At 48.7% G+C, this 17602-nt stretch overlaps 1 protein-coding gene across 24 annotated transcripts in view; it reads right to left on the bottom strand.

The window, feature by feature from the left end:
- LOC132216799 (carcinoembryonic antigen-related cell adhesion molecule 1-like) overlaps nucleotides 1–17602 on the bottom strand; it is a 287472-nt gene that overhangs the window by 187573 nt on the left and 82297 nt on the right. For 11 of the 24 annotated variants that reach the window (XM_059666328.1, XM_059666331.1, XM_059666329.1 and 8 more), the window contains exons 4-7: nucleotides 8383–8742; nucleotides 4377–4655; nucleotides 3716–3970; nucleotides 2020–2298 (exon numbers count right to left, since the gene is read on the bottom strand). The exons of 5 other annotated variants lie outside the window; for them this stretch is intronic. In XM_059666328.1, the coding sequence (XP_059522311.1) occupies nucleotides 2020–2298; nucleotides 3716–3970; nucleotides 4377–4655; nucleotides 8383–8742 (1173 nt within the window). Of the gene's footprint in view, nucleotides 1–945; nucleotides 1068–2019; nucleotides 2299–3715; nucleotides 3971–4376; nucleotides 4656–8382; nucleotides 8743–9832; nucleotides 10105–17602 lie in introns of those variants that run through there. 8 more of the 24 variants (XM_059666337.1, XM_059666336.1, XM_059666338.1 and 5 more) reach the window with 5 other exon arrangements.

Below are 17602 nucleotides of genomic sequence, written 5' to 3'. Positions count from 1 at the left end.
TTGTGAGGGGTGCAGGGGAGCTTTGGTGTCACAACAGGGGGCAAGGAGGGTCTCCTTTCCCAGCAGAGGACGGAGGCTTCTCTCCACTGTTTAGGGGGTCGGGCACAGGAGAAGGGAACTGAGGCAAGGCCTTAAGGATCCACTGCTGACCTGGGCCCACAGGGAAGGACCCACAGGCTAATAGCGGTCTGGGAGGAGTTACCAGGGAAGGGACTGAGGACCTAGGACAGGAATCTACCCAGAGGGTCTGACTTAGTGGAAAAGTCAAGGCTGCAGGCAGCAGCAGTGACAGACTCATGTAGCATCTGGATGAGTGTGGCGCCTGCTGTGGGCAGACCTTCCCCTCAGGCCTACAGAGCTACACTGTGACAGTGGCCTGTGCTGTCTCCATCCACCTGAACTAGAGGCAAAAACCACACCACAGTTTCTGCTGTCCTGTCCAGGCCAGGCTTCCTATCTCACAGATCAGGATTGTGGTTAATAAACTGGCTTCATGGGGGCATTTGACTCACTCAGTCTGTCCAGGCTCTTCCACCGTCAGCTGTGTGGCCTTGGCCAGGATGACTTTCAGACTCTGAGGCAGCCCATCCCCTCACCTGGAGGGTGGACTTAAACAGCAGGAGGTGCCTTACTGAGCACTTACTACCTGTCGGCACCGCTGCAGGTGTGTGGAGGGAACCAGGACAATCCAGAGGGCACAGTTCCTTAATTTTGCCTCATTTATAGGTGAGGAAGCTATTGAGGAAACCACCCTGGTCAGCAGCTGGTGAGGGAGGAGCTGGATGGAGGGAGTTAGGGGCCTCCATGGGGCAGCTGGGAGGCCACAGGGTGCCGGCCCAGAACCCTCTGAGGACGGGGTCTTTTTCCTCCTGGCTTGGGCTCTGCTGGGGGTCAGCCGGGATCAGGGGACAGGATTAGGGTGAGGGTGAAGGAAATGCCATGGTACCTCCTCGTCCTCCTGAGGTACAGGAAATAGCCCAGGGAGGCCCCCAGAGCCACCACAACGAGGACCCCGATAACGCTGCCAACGATGGTCCCCACAGAGTAGCCTGTGTCCTTTTGTTCTGCTGAAAGGAGAAGGAAACGGGGAGGGGTGAAGGCCCAAGTCCACTCAGGGGAAACCAGGAGGGGCCTTGCAGGGGGAGGCCTGGTGAGGGAGGAATGAGCTGCCACCTGGTCTGTGAGGTTTGGGAGTGTCAGTCCTCCTGACACCCCACTTCTGGCGGTTGCATCATTCTCTGTTTGGCACATTCGAAACCTTCCATTGGCTCTACCTTTTCACGTACTCTCACACCCACCATTCCCATGCCCTGGTAATTTTCCTCTTAACTCCTCTTTCCCTCACATGTTCTGTCTCTTACCCCTGTTTCTTCTTTTCCATCACTAAGGACAGTCTTAGCAGGCACCTTACCTGCCAACTCAGTGCTGATGAGTAACAAGAATGTGCTGAGTGTTTTAAATGGCCCATAGGGTGGGAAATACTCTACTTTCATGTCATCTGATCCTTCCACCTCCACCAGGGACGGGGGTGTCACCCCTTGAGCACAAACAAAATCAGGGATGGGAGGTGCTTAATAAATGGCTGGAGTCACAGAACTGGTGAGTGATAAATGACATTTTCACCAAGTTCTGCTTGACTTTACAGCTACTGACAACAGCGTTTATAAAAATAACAATAATAATTGGTACACTGACTGAGTCCTGACTGAGCATGACCCTGGCTGAGGGCTTTAACTCATTAACCTCACAAGAATTATCCTAACAATGGTGTTTAGGTCCAGCTGTTTATTCCAGTTTAGAGACAAGGAAACTGAGGTTCAGGTGGGTGAGAGCCTTCCCCGTGGTCAGTTTATACTCATAGAACCGAGAAAATGATGAGATTAGTCTAATTCTAGGGTCCGTACCCATGTGCTCTATAGGCTCTGAAGGAGCCTCCCACCTTCTCAAGGCTTTCATCCATCTCACCCCCTGCCCGTGAAATATACAAAGAGCAAGTGAGAGAGGTGGAGAGTCACTTACATTGCACATCCAACCTGAGGGGCTCACTTATGCCGGAACTGACCAGGTTGAAGACCTCACAGTGATAATCCCCAGCATCCTCCCTCCTGACGGGGTCTATGGTGAGGGTGCTGTTGTCCTGGGACAGCTTCATCCTGTCCGTGAGCAGGAGACTCTGGTTCTTGAAGAGCCACTGGATGGAGATCCCTGTGTCATTTGTGAGGCAGGTCAGGACCACGGCGTCCTTATGCTCTGTGACTGTGACATTGCTGGCTCGGATGGAGGGCTTCCCCACAGGCTCTGTGGAGAACAGAGGAGGTGACTGACTGGGAGTGGGCTCCTTCCTCAGAGATGTCAACCACTCACAGTCCACAGTAATCTTTGTAAGGGTCACCAGAGGAGGACGCTGATATCTGCACGGTGAGGACCTTTGTTCAGATGACAGTCTGTAAGGAGAGGGCCATACCTCCCCTCTGGCCTTCAGATCCCCTCAGGATGACCCCTGACCTATCTCCCTGGTTATCTGAGGTATTAGCACCGGGTGCCTTGTAGCATGTGTCCAGCATCTTCATCACCAGGTGGCATTTTCCACCCATTGACTTTTATGTGACTCTTTCCCAGACCTTTCTCTAATTTCTAAGTACTCACACCCACTCTCTAGTATAGTGCTATAAGAAGAGATGGGAAGGCATTTCCTTTTTGTTAAATAATTTATCAGAGAATATAGCCCAGCCAGTCTTCCTGACCTTAGGACCTGTAGAAGTTTCAATCTAAAGGATTTCACAGTCTGGATAGGATTTTTACTTCCTGGCCTTTGGATTGAATATCAGGGAGAAGGAAGTCCCTAGAGAGAAGTAGTCAGTTTTAACATCAGGCTGGTACTCTTAGCGTCTTCAGTAAACTACACACCACGTGTTCCTGCTCCTACTGTCCCATGAATCTACCTACTTGTCAAGTAAGCACCACCATTCACTGCGCTCCGTAGGAATGCCACATAGGCTCGTGTCACACAGTGTTGTGCAGCTGGTGACTGCAGAGCCAGGACACAGCTCAGAGGAGTCTCCCCTGTGACTCACTCTCTCCCATTTCCATGCAACCTGGTCTGAGGGAGGCCATGGTGTCGATGGGTGACATGATTTGTCCAGTTGGAAGACAGTCTACTCATGAACCTTCACCACAGACCCCTGTCCCACCACAGAGGGCTCAGAGCAGCCAGTCACCAGGTGAGCCTGGAGCAGTGCAGGGAGCAGGGGTCTGACCTGCTCACCCCTCTTCAGAGGTGGTTTTCTCCTTTAGTTTGGGGAAAAGAGATGAACTTATTCAAAGCCTTGTATGTTCCTTGTAGCACATGGATCAGGTAACAGATAAGAAAAAGGTGACAGAAGGAAAGTGTTAGTGACAGAAGAAGCAACTTTGCCTTGAGGGCCCTTGTTTTCCCCTCTGGGAAGTTCCCTCCCTCCACCACTTGACTCTTTCTGGGGCTAAGAGAACCCCCTCCTCACTTTCCAAGGCCAGACCCCAGTTCTGCCAAGAGAGATCAGAAGAGCAAGGGGAGGAGAGTCTACAGAGATGTAGTGGGAGGGTTCAGGGGAAGACTTTGTGACTTGCTTTGTGTCTATGGCCACTGGGTGGGAGACAACACCCTCTAGGCTCCTTTCTATAAACCAGACAGACCTGTACCCCACAGCCTGGTGGTGATGATCCAGGAGGCACTTACCAGAGATTGTGATAGTCTTGACCGTGGTCCTATTGAGGCCAGTGACAGAGTTATGGGCGAGGCAGGTATAGGATCCACTATCATTGGAAGTGACGTTGCGGATAAAGAGCTCCTGTGTGGGGTGATGGGGCCTTCCATTGAAAAACCAGGAATACTGTGCAGGCGGGTTAGAGGCTGCATGGCAGGAGAGGTTGAGGTTTGTCCCACGTAGGTAATGGGAGTTTGAGGGGGAAATGGTGGGGGCGTCCGGGCCATCTGGAGCAAAGAGAACAAAGCCACACATGATGTAATCAGAGGGAAGGGAAAGGTCCTAGTCTATGTAAGGCTCACACTGTCCTTCTGAAATTGGTCACAGCCTTGTTTTAAAATGTCCCACCCATAGCCCCCTGTGTTCACTGAGCCTGAGTCTGAGACATTAACCTGTTTGTCCCTTGAAAGCTTGTTAACCCTGAGACTCTCCAAACTGCAGAATCCTGTCTCCTCCCATCTTGGCTCAAGGCTGAGCCTGTCCAGATGTGCCTGGTACAGGAACTCATGTCCACCCTGGGTGTTCTGAGTGGGGGTCTGTGTACGTGGACCTGAGAGGGACGGATGTAGCCTGGCCTCTGGCAGTGTGGATTTGGGTGGCAGCCTGGCCCAGGCAGGGACAGAAGTAACTCACAGAGAACATTCAGGGTGAATGGGTCACTGCGGCCAGCACTCACGGGGTTCCGGGTTTCACACTCATAGGGTCCTGTGTCATTCCTTGTGACAGGGAGTAAAGTGAGAGTCCTGTTGTCCTTGGACAGCTGCAGCCTGGAACTGACCAGGAGACTCTGACTGTTGATCAACCACAGGTAGGTGGTGTTCTGAGTCCGAGGTTCACATGTTAACACGACAGGGTCCTTGTGCGCCTCAGGGTTGGAGTTGTTGCTTGTGATGTTGGGTTTGGGTAACTCCACTGTGCAGAAAACAGAGAGAACATTGCCCATTGAGTCCTCCAAAGGCTTCTTCAATCAGAATTAGTGCCTCTCAGCTAACTTGAGTTCTTAAAGAAATAAGGCAGGTCTGCGCATCACAAGACAAACAAATGCATGAGGAGCTGAGCGCTCAGAGATTGATTGCAAGGCTGCCTGCTCTATGCCTGGGAGAAAAAGCACAGGCTTTCTCAGGTGTCAGATAACTATCAGGGTTTCATCACAGAGAGACACAGGACTGGGATTCAGAGATGACCCAGCACCTGTCCTGGTCCCACACTGACCTGCTGACTGCCTGGCTGACTTTGAGGTCTCACCTGGGATGTGCAGCCTCACATTCCAGGGTTAATCTAGAGAGGAGTAATGATGGGCCACCGCATAGTCCTTAAACCCTGAGGGGACTGGGCAGGGTGTCCTGGAACTGGGTGTCTGAGCAGAAGCAATACACAGGAGACCAGAATCAAGTCTGGCATTGAGTTTAGTACCCAGACTGCAGTGCCACGAGGTGTGGCCATCTGTCCAGAAGCTCACTGGTGACTGACATGAGACAGTAACCCCAGAAAGATGTAGAAAAGAGTGAGGGATGGCGGGAGCTGCCTGCCAGTGGCAGCAGAGCCATGTTCTCTGCTTTTGGATCTTTAATGTCCTTTCTGTCACTGTAGAGGTCAAGGATCTTTCCTCAACACGCAGACAATAGCACGTACAGAGGGGGGGCTTGTGGAAGGTGGGGGAGCATGAACTCGCTGAAGATATGGCCCTCATGGACCATTTGTGTTTGGCAGTAATGAGACAGATTCTGTTTTAAATGGTGAAAGAATATGTGAAAATCACTCATGCCACAAAGTTCTAATGCCAGATTTTGGAGGAATTTCTGTCTAGAGAGCACGAAGGTCATAGACCAAGTTCTGCCGTACAACCAGGTCACACTGTGACCAAAGGAAGATGCCACAGTGGATTTGAAATGAGGGACTCCCTGGGATAGAGAGAAGGTGAGTTCTGCTAAGAGAACAGAAGTGACTGGGGGATGGGGGGGTTGTGAGTCCAGGTGTCTCTGCTGTATAAAGGGAGGGATGACACCAGATTGGTAGAAAGGACATGTGTCATGTTAGTAAAGTTAGGGAGACGGTCCCTCCCTGTTTCTATGGACAGTCAGGCAGATGGGGAGGAGCCCCCACACTGCATGTAGCCTGTGTTTTTCCTTGTCTTTCTAAGTCAGGAAACAACTGGGTTTAGTCAAATTCATTCATATTGGGCAGCGTCTAAGAGAAAGGAGAGTGGCTGGTGGATCTCACCATCTGAGAGGATCCCAACCTCTGGTTAGTGTGTCTTCATAAGGAAACACGTGTGTGAAAAAGGCAGTGAATCAGTCAGATGGTGCAGGGTCACCAGGCCCACCTTGGGAAGGTCTCAGTAGCCAGTGGAGGAATGGGAGCCTCACACTAGGAGAGGAGTATGAGTCAGCAGTCAGGGGTGAAGTGAACCCGTGAGCTCTGGGGACTGAGACCTGTCCTTCTGCCTTTGATGCCCTGGTTCAGTCATATAGAGAGTAGGTTAATGGTTTATATGTCTCTGTCATGTGACCTGTTCCTCTTGTTGGCCTCGGGGGCGGGGGTGGGGGGAAAGGTGCCCTAGATGGGGGCCCAACAGAGGCTCTATCACCTGTTGACCTGGGAAACTGGCTCATGATGGAGCCGAGGCTGTTGCTCCCACTGATTTCTGTGTCCTTTCCTATTGTCCGGAAGGGTGGGCCTGGACACAGGCGTTAGCAGGACAATCTGGGGAGACTGCATGGTTGTGGAAGCAGAGCAGAGCAGGGCAGTGTGTCTGGAGGAAAGGAGGAGGCAGATAAGGGACACGGAAGGAGCAGAGAGAGGCAGAATGTCCTTGGTGAGAAGTGGGGGTCACAGGTGATTTCAAAGACCCCAGGGACCAAGAGCCCACAGCTGCCCTAGGGCAGGAGCAGTGCAGCCTGGAAAACCTCCCCCAGTGGAACAGCCCCATAGTCACTAAGGGACTTGGCTCCTGAGGGGGCTTTAGGGACAAGTGGTCAAATAGATGGACATGGCTCTCAGCACCTGTAGGGACAGGGAACAGGTGTGGCTAAAACCTTTTGGGACTCTGCATCCAGGTTCCAGTCTCTCTAGCGATTATGCATCATTCATTCATTCATAATTCACCATCATTCCTTCCCTCCTTCATGAGAGAGCAAGTGAGTGCTGGTCCCTGAGCTGGTAGCAGGTGTAGGGTGGAGTGAGAAGCCAAAGTCCTTTCCTTTATAGCCCATGGAAGTGACACCAACACAACAGGAAACAAATAAGTGGTTTCAAGTCCAGTGCAGGGAGGTGTGGATCAGTAACCTGAAGGGAAGATCTGGGCATTCCCAGCAGTGACTCTGAATGTTATTGTAGGTAATTGATTCTAGAGTGAAAATTAATTCTCCATTTGCTTAATCACCAGACCAGAAAATCTATCTTGAGCTGGAGACTGCTAAGAACAAGCACTGAACCACAATGGCTGGTCTCAGGGTCCACAGACACCTAACACCCTCGTGGTGGAGCAGAGGATGGGGCTGTGGTTGTGCCAGGACCTTTCTGTGTCTGTGGAGCCTGATTCAGTGACTGTATCACACTGTGCCTCTGTTTCCCCTGAATAAAAACAGAACAAATGGTAAATGGACTCTGGATTACCGTGTTGTCCGTGAATTGACTTTAAAACATGCCTGAATACTTGACCTCAAGCCCAGTATAGAGGCGACACTGACTTAAATGCCACTACCATTATTTGCCTCCATGAGAGAATTCCTGGGCTGACCCCTGGTGGACAAAGAACTGTCAGGAGCATCTTCTCTCCTCTGTTCCTTCCTGGAGACCTGACCTCCCTCCAGAGTCTCCTAAGTCCCTCAGAAGAGTTAGCTAATGATATGGGTATTTTGTTCATCTGTGCTCTCCTGACGCTGCCTTAACTGAAGGACTACCAGCCGTAGGCAAACTAAGACCCGTGGGCCGGATCCGGCCCATTTGAAATGAATAAAACTAAAAAAAAAAAAAAGACCATACCCTTTTATGTAATGATGTTTACTTTGAATTTATATTAGTTCACACAAACACTCCATCCTGCTTTTGTTCCGGCCCTCCGGTCCAGTTTAAGAACCAATTGTGGCCCTCGAGTCAAAAAGTTTGCCCACCCCTGGACTAGGCGCTGTCCCTGTCCTGATGTGATCTTGGGTCTGAGCCCTGGCTGGTGAGCAGTAGAGCCACTGCTCCCACTCAGCCCTTCCAGGAGGGCTCACCAGGTTCCCTGGAGTCAGGAGCCCTGGGAAAGGGGTCTGGGAGGGGTTCCCAGGCTGAGCTTCTCTGTGAGGATTCCAGCGTCCCCTCAGGACAGGACCCAACCAAGCTCTGCAGCGTCTTTCTCAGTGTCATGGTCATGGGGTGGGGCCCAAGGGCTGGACTGAGACTCTGCTGAGTCTCCCTCTGCTGAGTCACTCCCATCAGACTTCTCTCTGTGGAGAATGTCTGCAGGGCTGGAATCTGGGAAGGGAACTCTAATCTTATGAAGTTTCTTTACACTGTGTGTGTCCTGCACTAAATGTTCAAATCCATTCTGGAACATGATGCAGAGGGGGATCGAGGCAGAGTCCAGGGCTGTCAGTCCTGTGTGTGAACTAGAATTCATCCACCCGAACCCAGAGGTCAGAGAGCAATCACTCACGGTATACACGGAGCTGTCCAGTTACTGATTTGCTCAGAAAATTTTTGTCTATGGCTAGTAGGATATAGTATCCTGTGTCCTTCCGGGTGACGTTCTGAAACAGCAGGGATCCATTGGGATATATTTTCTCTCGATCACTGTATGCAGGTCCGTAGGTAATTTTTTGAGTGTCTATTACATATGATACAATTTTATGGTTGCTGTCCACTGTTTCCCCTTTGTACCAGGCATAGCCTCCAAGATCCCCAGGCAGGTTGTGGGCACGGAGAAGCACATCCTTCCCTTCAGCAGCACTGGGCGGCACTGATTCAATAGTGAGCTGGGCAGTGGTGGGCAGGCTCCAGAGGGTTAAGAGTGAGGCTAGGAGGGAAGAGAGAAATTGATCAACATTTGGAGCTATGTATTGGGATGGAGAGATGAAGCTTTGGGTCTTCAGCTGGTCTCTTCATCTTTCAGCCTTGGTCAGAGTATGTGTGTGTGTCTCCTGTGGTCAAAGTCAGCTGTGTGACCACCAATACTTCAGCACCTCTGCCCTTATTTCCTCTGTTTTGAAAACTGTTACCCAGATGTCTGCCTTCACACTTCCTGTTGACACTCAGGGATGACCTTAGAAGATACCTTTGCTAACCATATTCTCTAACGGCCTCTGTCTTCACTTTCTGGCCTGTCCCTGCTCTGTTCCCTGCATGGCATTGTGGGGACCTGACATCACATCTACATCTTCCCTTGTCTGCTTCCTCCCCATAGAACATGAGCTTCATTGGGGCAGGGGCTTGTCTGATCTTATTGCACCCCCAGTGCCTGCAACAGGCTGCAAGTACCTATGGGTGAATGAGTGATTGTTCCAGGATCCTGCACCTCCTGGATGTATCTGCCCATTTCTCAGCTTGGTGGTAAAGACAATGTTTACTGCTCCTGGTTAAATTTTCTGTCTCCTCACATAAATTGTTATTATCCAAAGTTTTTAGCCCTAGCCAGTTTGGCTCAGTGGATAGAGCATTGGCCTCTGGACTGAAGGATCTCGGTGTGTTATTGGTCAAGGGCACATGCCGGGGTTGTGGGTTCAATCCCCAGTGGGGGCGCGTGCAGGAGGCAGTCAATCAGTGATTCTCTCTCATCATTGATGTTTCTCTCTCCCTCTCCCTTCCTCTCTGTAATCCATACAAATACATTCTTTAAAAAAGTTTTTAGCATTCAATTCTCAGTGATGAGTAAGTTGGGAAATGAGCAGCCATTAAGGTTTTCCTGTCCCTCACCACTTCCACTCATTTTCCTGTTGTGGAGTCCCCTCCCCCATCCTACTCTGCTCCCCTGTCTTCTCCCCTCAAGTCCAAACAGAAGCCTGTCCCCTCCCCCCTGTTTTTTCTGAGAGCCTGTGGTCCTCAGGAGTCATCAGCTAGCCTGTGCCTCTCCTCCTCCCACCCACCACCAGGTAGTTGTCCCCTCTCACCAGCCAGCAGGAGCCCCTGCCTGGGGACAAGTCCTCTGTGGGCAGGGGCTGAGGGGGACTCCATGGTGTCTGCTGCTCTGTCCCTCGTTCTGTGGGGAGATCTTGGATTCTAGAAATGCTCACAAACACGGCTGTCCTGGTGAGTGGGATGTGCTGTTCCTCCTCCCTGTGCACTGAGCCTCCTCCTGGGCCAAGATCACTTCCCTGGTCACATGAGCCAGGGGTGGGGTCTGTACCCAGGTTCCTCCCTGCCCTCCCATTATTCCTGCCTCCCCGTTTCTTTCCTCTACGTTTGCATTCCCTGTAACTCCTGAGGCTTCTACCTTCTGCAGTGACTCCTCCTTATACACACAGACACACACACACACACACACACACACACACACACACACACACTCACACACACCTTGTTTGTGCAGTAGGCAGTTAGGCCTGAGCAGAGAAGGACAATAGGCCAGTAGGGAAGGTCACCAGAATGGAAAGCCCCAGGTACCTAGCAATGTGCAAAACTGGACTGGGACCTTGCCCCCTGGGTAACCTTTCCTCACTGAGCATATTCTGGTTTTGCAGTTTAGACCCTCTGACCTTTCATATCACTGGTCATGTGGTTCAGGCCCTCCCCTGACCTTTCCTCCCCTGGCATGTACTTAGTCATGTGGGTTAGACGCCCTTAGAGGGGGAAGAAGCCAGAGGACTTAAGAATAGCCCTTCAGCATTAAGCCCCCAGGACAATGAGGTTCTGACTGGCATCAAATACATCTAGGCTTCAGTTGTATTTCAGCTCTAGACCCAGAAAAGCAGCAAAATCGGATTAGTCTGGACATAGCTAACGTCAGGATCTACTGCATTGACTAATGACCTTCGACCCAAAAGGACACACCTGGAAAGCTGATCAATATTTTATTGGGATCCTCCCCTGAAACCTCCAGACAACTACCCTCAAGAAGAAGGACCCAGTGTGGCTCTTTCTCTCTGGAACACATCATGGCTGTCCCCACTCCTTCTTTCCTCCAGGCTCGTATCTTTGTTTTCTTTCTCTTAAGCTCCAAGGGTCCTTCTTTTGCTGCTGTAACTAGTTTCCTGAGCCCATTTCTGCTACATCTCAATACTACCTCTGTGACGTTCTAAATAAACTCTCTCTTATAATTTGAGTTTTTGACTCTGAATTCTTCTCTTAGCTGAACTCAAGAACAGAGGTTGCTGAACTGAGAACATATCTAACTCTGCAGGTTAACCCCTGGCTCCATGCCACCGCTCACAATTGGACAAACAGAAGCTTGGGGTGTACATATCCAGGGCGTCTCCCACAGCTCTGTGTGGAGTGCACAGTAGCTTTCCCACCACTTTCTCTCATCCCCATTTGGCTCTTATCTTCAGAGCAGAAGCCTGGGGTGACATCAGGAATTCTGGTCACAGGGATGCCACCCTGTTGTGTATGGTATCATCTATGGAACTTTCTAAAGATTCAATGACCAGGAGACATCTTAGAAATGCTGCTTTGGCAGCTGCCCAGCTGTAGTGGATGCCCAGCCAGAATGAGACCCCATGATGTGGGGATGGGAACTCCCCTCCCCATCTCCTGTGCATAGGGAGGGACTGCAGGTCCTGCTAAAAATTCAGATTCTGACTCATGTGGATGAAAGGGGCCACATGTTAACATGAGCAGCTCAGGGAAGGCCTGCATGGTGGTTTTTCAAACTCAGAGACCTAAAGTAATCACAAAAGATGGTCTGAAATTAAACTTTAACTAAAAGCAGTTTTGGTGGGTAGTTACATCCTAGGTTGGTATCTTCACCGACAAGGTCTACCGTTATCTTAACTGAGCCTATCTGTCTTTTTTGCATCTATGATGACATATCCTTGAAATGTCAGAGTAACGTGTAACTTCCCTTTTCCCCGACACCCTGGGGCACAACCTAATGTGCCTGGGCACCAGGACAGACACCAGAAATTCCTTCATTGTTATTGTTATCATGTTAGTTGTTGACTAGTAACTATTAACTATCTGCACATTCTAAGTATGTGTCTATCGTTTTACTTTTTATCCAATTCCAGAGGTTTCTCCACTTTGCTTTCTCCCGCCTCTCTAATCTTTCACCAATGGATTTTATGCAACCCACCTACATCCCCTCCTGTGTTTGTAACGTATAAAAATAGGTGAAAAAACTGCCATTCTCTGGAGCACTATCCCGACTTGTTGAGATACTGCTTCCCGGCCATTGTCGACAGATTGTCTTAAATAAACCCACACAAATTCTTTACAGGTTCAAATGTTTTTATGTTAACATTACTTGGCGTATTCTCGGCAGGATTGCAAAGAAACTCACCCAGGACCTTCCAACAGACCCAGACATCATGCTAGGATCCAGCAAAGAGCCCATTGAGCCTGCTGGTTCCCATGCAAGTGCTTCACAGAAATGGGAAGATTTAACTAGAAAATATCAACTTAGAAATGGTCAAAATGCAGTTGTTTTGGGGTACCTACATTAATATTTTGCATGCAGAAATAAGAAAAATGCTGGCTTTGAAATGAAACTGAATTACTATATGGGAAGCATATCTTGATTTGGAAATTAGAAGATTCTAAGGAGAAGCACATAAAAAATAATTCTTCCAATAGAAGAAAGGAAATTAATAAGAAATTTTAGAGACTGTCTCAGAACTGTTCTGAAGTTAATAAATGCCTACATCCCATTTCCCCCGCTTCCTTTCCAACCTTTCTTGTATGGACTTGCCCTTTCCTCTTCCATCTTTCTTCCCCTTCCCTCTCCTCTATTACCACTGACTTGCAGGAAAATGAGAATAAGAATTCTAACAGCTCCCTTTGGCAAAAGCTGGTCTCAGCTAGAGAGGAACTAGCAATTATTCCCGACTTTATCTGGGACCCTGATGGATTCACAAAAATTTCACTGTTAGAACAATCCTGTCTATTCTGACCTAGTCCAACTAATACAGCCACTGGTTTCTGAGAGCAAGGCAACAGGATTACTAAATAAGGCCTGGTGTGAAACCTGAGAGGAGTCTTTTGCAATAAAGAGCAAGGTCACCATGAGAAAGACTGTTTAACAAGGAAATCTGAAATGTGATTTACAAAGAGGAAACAGAAGCAAACATAGGGTGGCTCCAGGACTCTGAGAGGGTATTTTCCCCTTCTCCTTACTAATATGTTAGGAGAAATTGAAATCATCTTAAATGGGGACATTACTAAGGCCCTTGGAGTTATTGGGGCTACCTTATCTGTTCTTAACCCTACCCGTCTACGTTTCCCTCTCCCTCAGAGTAAAACTTCTGTACAAATGGGAGGGGTGTCTAAGCAACCAATGGCTGTTTTAAAATCAGAACCTCTCCCCTTTCATTTAAGGCCGTGGTTGGCAAACTGCGGCTCAGGAGCCACAAGCAGCTCTTTGGCCCCTTGAGTGTGGCTCTTCGTAAGCCTTAGGAGTACCCTAATTAATTTAATAACACTGTACCTAACTATATAGTTTAGGTTTAAAAAATTTGGTTCTCAAAAAAAATTTCAATCGTTGTACTGTTGATATTTGGCTCTGTTGACTAATGAGTTTGCCAACCACTGAATTAGAGCATGTTAAGGGGCAACATAATTTACTGGTCATTCAGTCCCAATTCACCTGATAGAGATTTTAAAATCAGTGATGCTCACATGTCCCCCCGCCTCCCTCGCCCCCACCCCGGCCCACAAGGTTAATATGTATTTAGAACTAAATGAAACAGATTCTGAAACAAAAAGGGAAAATGATTTTAAGGGAACCCCGAAGAGGAAACTAATCTTGAGACTGACCGAATGTTTGCTAACCATCTCTTCATTATTAACTTCCATGAGAGTCAGAGAGAAAGCTTAACAGGAGACCTGCCCTACTCAGAATGGCCCAAACAGCCAAGCCGAGAGACTTGCAGAGATGTTTAACCATGGCTTGCTGCACATGCCTCTGTAGATGGGGAACCAGGCCACAGTGCCTTGAGAGTCCCCTTTTCTTTTGGGGTACAAATGCTTCAACTGGGAGAAATTTGACTCAGGTGCCCCAAAGGGATAAAAAGGGCTAATCTTCTTTTGCAACTTAGCCTGGCCCCACTCTAAAGTGGACAATGAAGAGGTTTGGCCAGTTAATGGCACCATTAAGTTTAATGCTACCCTGCCTGCAGCTAGTCCTGTTGTAACATTCCCAGGGAAGTGAATGGAGAATGAGGCCTACTTAGATCAATGTGTCTTTTCCATACCTGTAAGCAGTTATGAGTCAGCTCTATGCTACCTGTAAACTAGATCTCTCTGTAATTGCTACAGAATCTCAGAGAAAAATATACTCAAATAAAAAGAAACATTTCAAAATGGATGAATTAGTTCGTCCTTTTGCCAACATTTGCCAATCCTTGAAGGATTAAAGTACTGTCCTTGTTTTACTGTGCCCTGTTTTCATCGTCAGAGGTGTGGCTCCAGAATATTAAAGTCCACTAAATCATTTTACATTCCCCTATTCAGCTCAAAATGCTATAATTGGCTTTCCAAATCCAAAGTCCCAGGGCCTTTGAGGTGCAAGTATCAGGAACTCTGGTCTGGGCCATTTTAAAAATACAAATCTCTATGAGCTGGAATTACAACTGAAATACAGAAAGACTTCCTGAATAATGAATGGAAAACTCATAGGAGAGAATCCTGATACCCAAGGACTGAAGGTGGAGACTGCATATAAAGGGACAGTTAATAGAGATTGGTAGGAGGGGCAGAGGCCCGAAAGGGCTAGTGGGGCACCCACAGACAGCAACTGAAGTCCTGGTGAGATATCTCAGCTGTGTGTGTGGGGGGGGGGGGAGGGGGAAGGGGGGCGGGGGGTGCGGTTGCCACTGTGAACTCTGGGATCTAATCCCCAAGCTGGGATCCCCAGCAGAGAGCACCAAATCTGAGGGTACCCACATAACATCTAGCTGTGAAAAGCAGAGGGGTGCTGTCTGCCAGGGAGTGGCAGCTGAAAGTTTGGGTACCTTCTTGAAGGGCCAATGCACAAAAATTCCCTGTGGAGCCACCCACCTTGTGCTCTGGCAGAAGGAGGGGGAAGTGGACAGTAGCTTTGAGAACAGAACCCAGGACTGGGGGCTCAGGGGCTAGAGCACAGAGGCAGATATCCCAATTTTCTTCAGCGGAGTCATTCTCTCACGCAGTGGAGGACATATTTTCCACAGAGACATTTGTCTTGCATAGGGGGAAGACAGTCGACACACCATATTGGGAAACACCTTCCCCTGTGGCCACTTAAGACTTGCAAATCAAAAACAACAATGAGGTGCCATCTCACACCTCTCAGAATGGCTTTCATCAGCAAATCAACAAATGACAAGAGCTGGCGAGGATGCAGAGAAAAAGGAATCCTCATGCACTGCTGGTGGGAATGCAGAAAGGTGCAGCCACTGTGGAGAACAGTATGGAGTTTCCTCAAAAAATTACAAATGGAACTTCCATTTGACCCAATAATCCCACTTCTAGGAATATATCCCAAGAAATCAGAAACACCAATCCGAAAGGAGATATGCACCCCTATGTTCATAGGAACACATTTACAATAGCTAAGATTTGGAAACAGCCCAAGTGCCCATCAGTATATGAGTGGATTAGAAAACTGTGGTACAGCTACACAATGGAATACTACGCTGCTGTAAAAAAGAAGGAACTCCTACCATTTGCAACAGCATGAATGGATGTAGAGAGCATCACTGTAAGCGAAATAAGTCAGTTGGAGAAAGATAAGTATCACGTGATCTCACTCATTTATGGAATATAATGAACAACATAAACTGATGAACAAAAATAGAGCCAGAATGGGAAAATTATTTTAGAATATAATGTAAATAATGCTGTTATTTGCATATTTTTAATATTTCCTACAACTTTTGTGATATGATACTACGTTAGTATAGTTTTGGTAATATTATTATACATAAAATCCTTTTTTTCTTAAAATATTTTTTATTGCAAGCAATGCTATTATGTTTAAAATAATTTTTCTTGAATAATTAATGTTGATTGGATTTAACATGATTATATTTAAAATAGTTTTTCTTGAGATATAAAATAAAATAAAAAAATAAAAATCTCTGGAAGATAGCCACGTAAAGAAATAACTTTTAACTTATTTCAACTATTCTTTTCTAAATTAGTAAATTTTAATTAAGGTTATTGAATTTTTAGATATTTTGAAATAATATGAAATACTGAAACATTGATTGCTAAATAAGCCTTTAAATTTGCCTGCTTTTGTCTTTATTGTCTAAAGTCGGACTGACAGCTTAGGCCCTCTCCCCACTGGCAGTAGGCCTAAGCCAGCAGTAGGACAACCTTAGTGCTGCTGCAGAGGCAGGAGAGGCTCTTGCCACCCTGCTGCACTCGCCAGCAGGTGACTCTGGGGTGAGAAGGGGTCCTGTGAGTGATGACTGGTGATGGGATCCACTTTCTGTCTTTGGGTGTCACCAGCCTGGTTTCTGTTTCCAGGGACAGAGTCCCAGGACCAGCAGTCTCAGTAGGACCTTCAGTGAAGGGGGTGTCCTGCGTGTCAGATGGGGGGACTATGGTAGGAAGTCATGTGGCTATGAGCTCCTTGGTTCTTGAGGGCCATGATTTTGTTTTTAAAAAAGAATATTCACGTATTTATAATTATTGCTAAGTATACTTCTCTTTTAAACAGGAACATAAAAACACAGTAGGACTTTGCACAAGTGGAATTTCGAAACAGTTGGTTTGTATACGTGTCAAAATAAGTTAGAATGGAATTCATCCAGGAGTTTCCAAGTCCCCTGAGAGGCCTCACACCTCTTTTGCAAAGTTTGGGGTCGAGGGGTGAAGATAGGAGCCTTTGCAAGACCACCCTCCCCCACCCCCGCCTCAAATTGTGAGTTGTGCTGTCCCTTTCCTTAGCTTTGCCCAGGTCCAAGGCACAGGGTAGGGGGGTTCAAGTATCAAACTCACTGAGGATCAGCTGATGGTGGGGCTGCAGGCAGGAATGAGAGCCCCACCCTGGGGTCCTGAACCTTCTCCCTTGGGCTTCCAAGACCCAGGACACTGCTCTGGCAGGAGGAGGAGGTGGAGGAGGAGGAGGAGGAGGAGGAGGAGGAGGAGGAGGAGGAGGAGGAGGATGAGGAGGAGAAGGCACAGGGTTCTTTGTGGTACCAGGGGAGAAAGACGTTTTGGAAGAGGTAGTTGTCAGGAATGATGCTCTGAGCAGGAGAAAATGTCTTCCACAGTGACAAGGTTACTTCCACCTGAGGGTCATTGTGGCCGGCACCTGGTGCTGGGGGGCCCGAGGTCTGGAGAGCACACTTGGGGTGAGGCTCCGTGAGCCCCAGCCTTCTCATCTGTTGCTTAGTGTGAGCTGTAGCAGAGAAGCAGGGGTCTCTGGCTGCCTGATCCCAGGCCACAGTGTCCTCCCCTCAGTCCTGATCACAGCCACCCTGAGGCTGGGGATGGCCCTGCACTAGGCTACAGCCTTGGAGGGGCTACATTGCAAAGCGGTCCCCCACCCCCAGCAGTCCCCCCACCTGGTTCCTGGGCTGAAGTTGGCTTCACCTCCTTCTGTGCCTTTGGGGATAACCCTGCCCGCCCTTCCCCACGGAGGCCTCAGGAGGCCAGTGGGCAGGAGTCTGGGCCCCTGGGTCCTGAATGTGCTATTTCCCTGTCTGGACCCTGCTGCCTCCAGTTCCAGGGGCAGTAGCCGGCTGGGGACAGGCGAGGAGGGCAGCTGCCCTGGGAGCTCTGGCCTCTTTTGTGTG

Source organism: Myotis daubentonii, chromosome 15 (genome assembly GCF_963259705.1).
Source record: "Myotis daubentonii chromosome 15, mMyoDau2.1, whole genome shotgun sequence".
Lineage (NCBI taxonomy): Eukaryota > Metazoa > Chordata > Mammalia > Chiroptera > Vespertilionidae > Myotis > Myotis daubentonii.
This window is presented reverse-complemented; position numbering and strand designations above follow the sequence as displayed.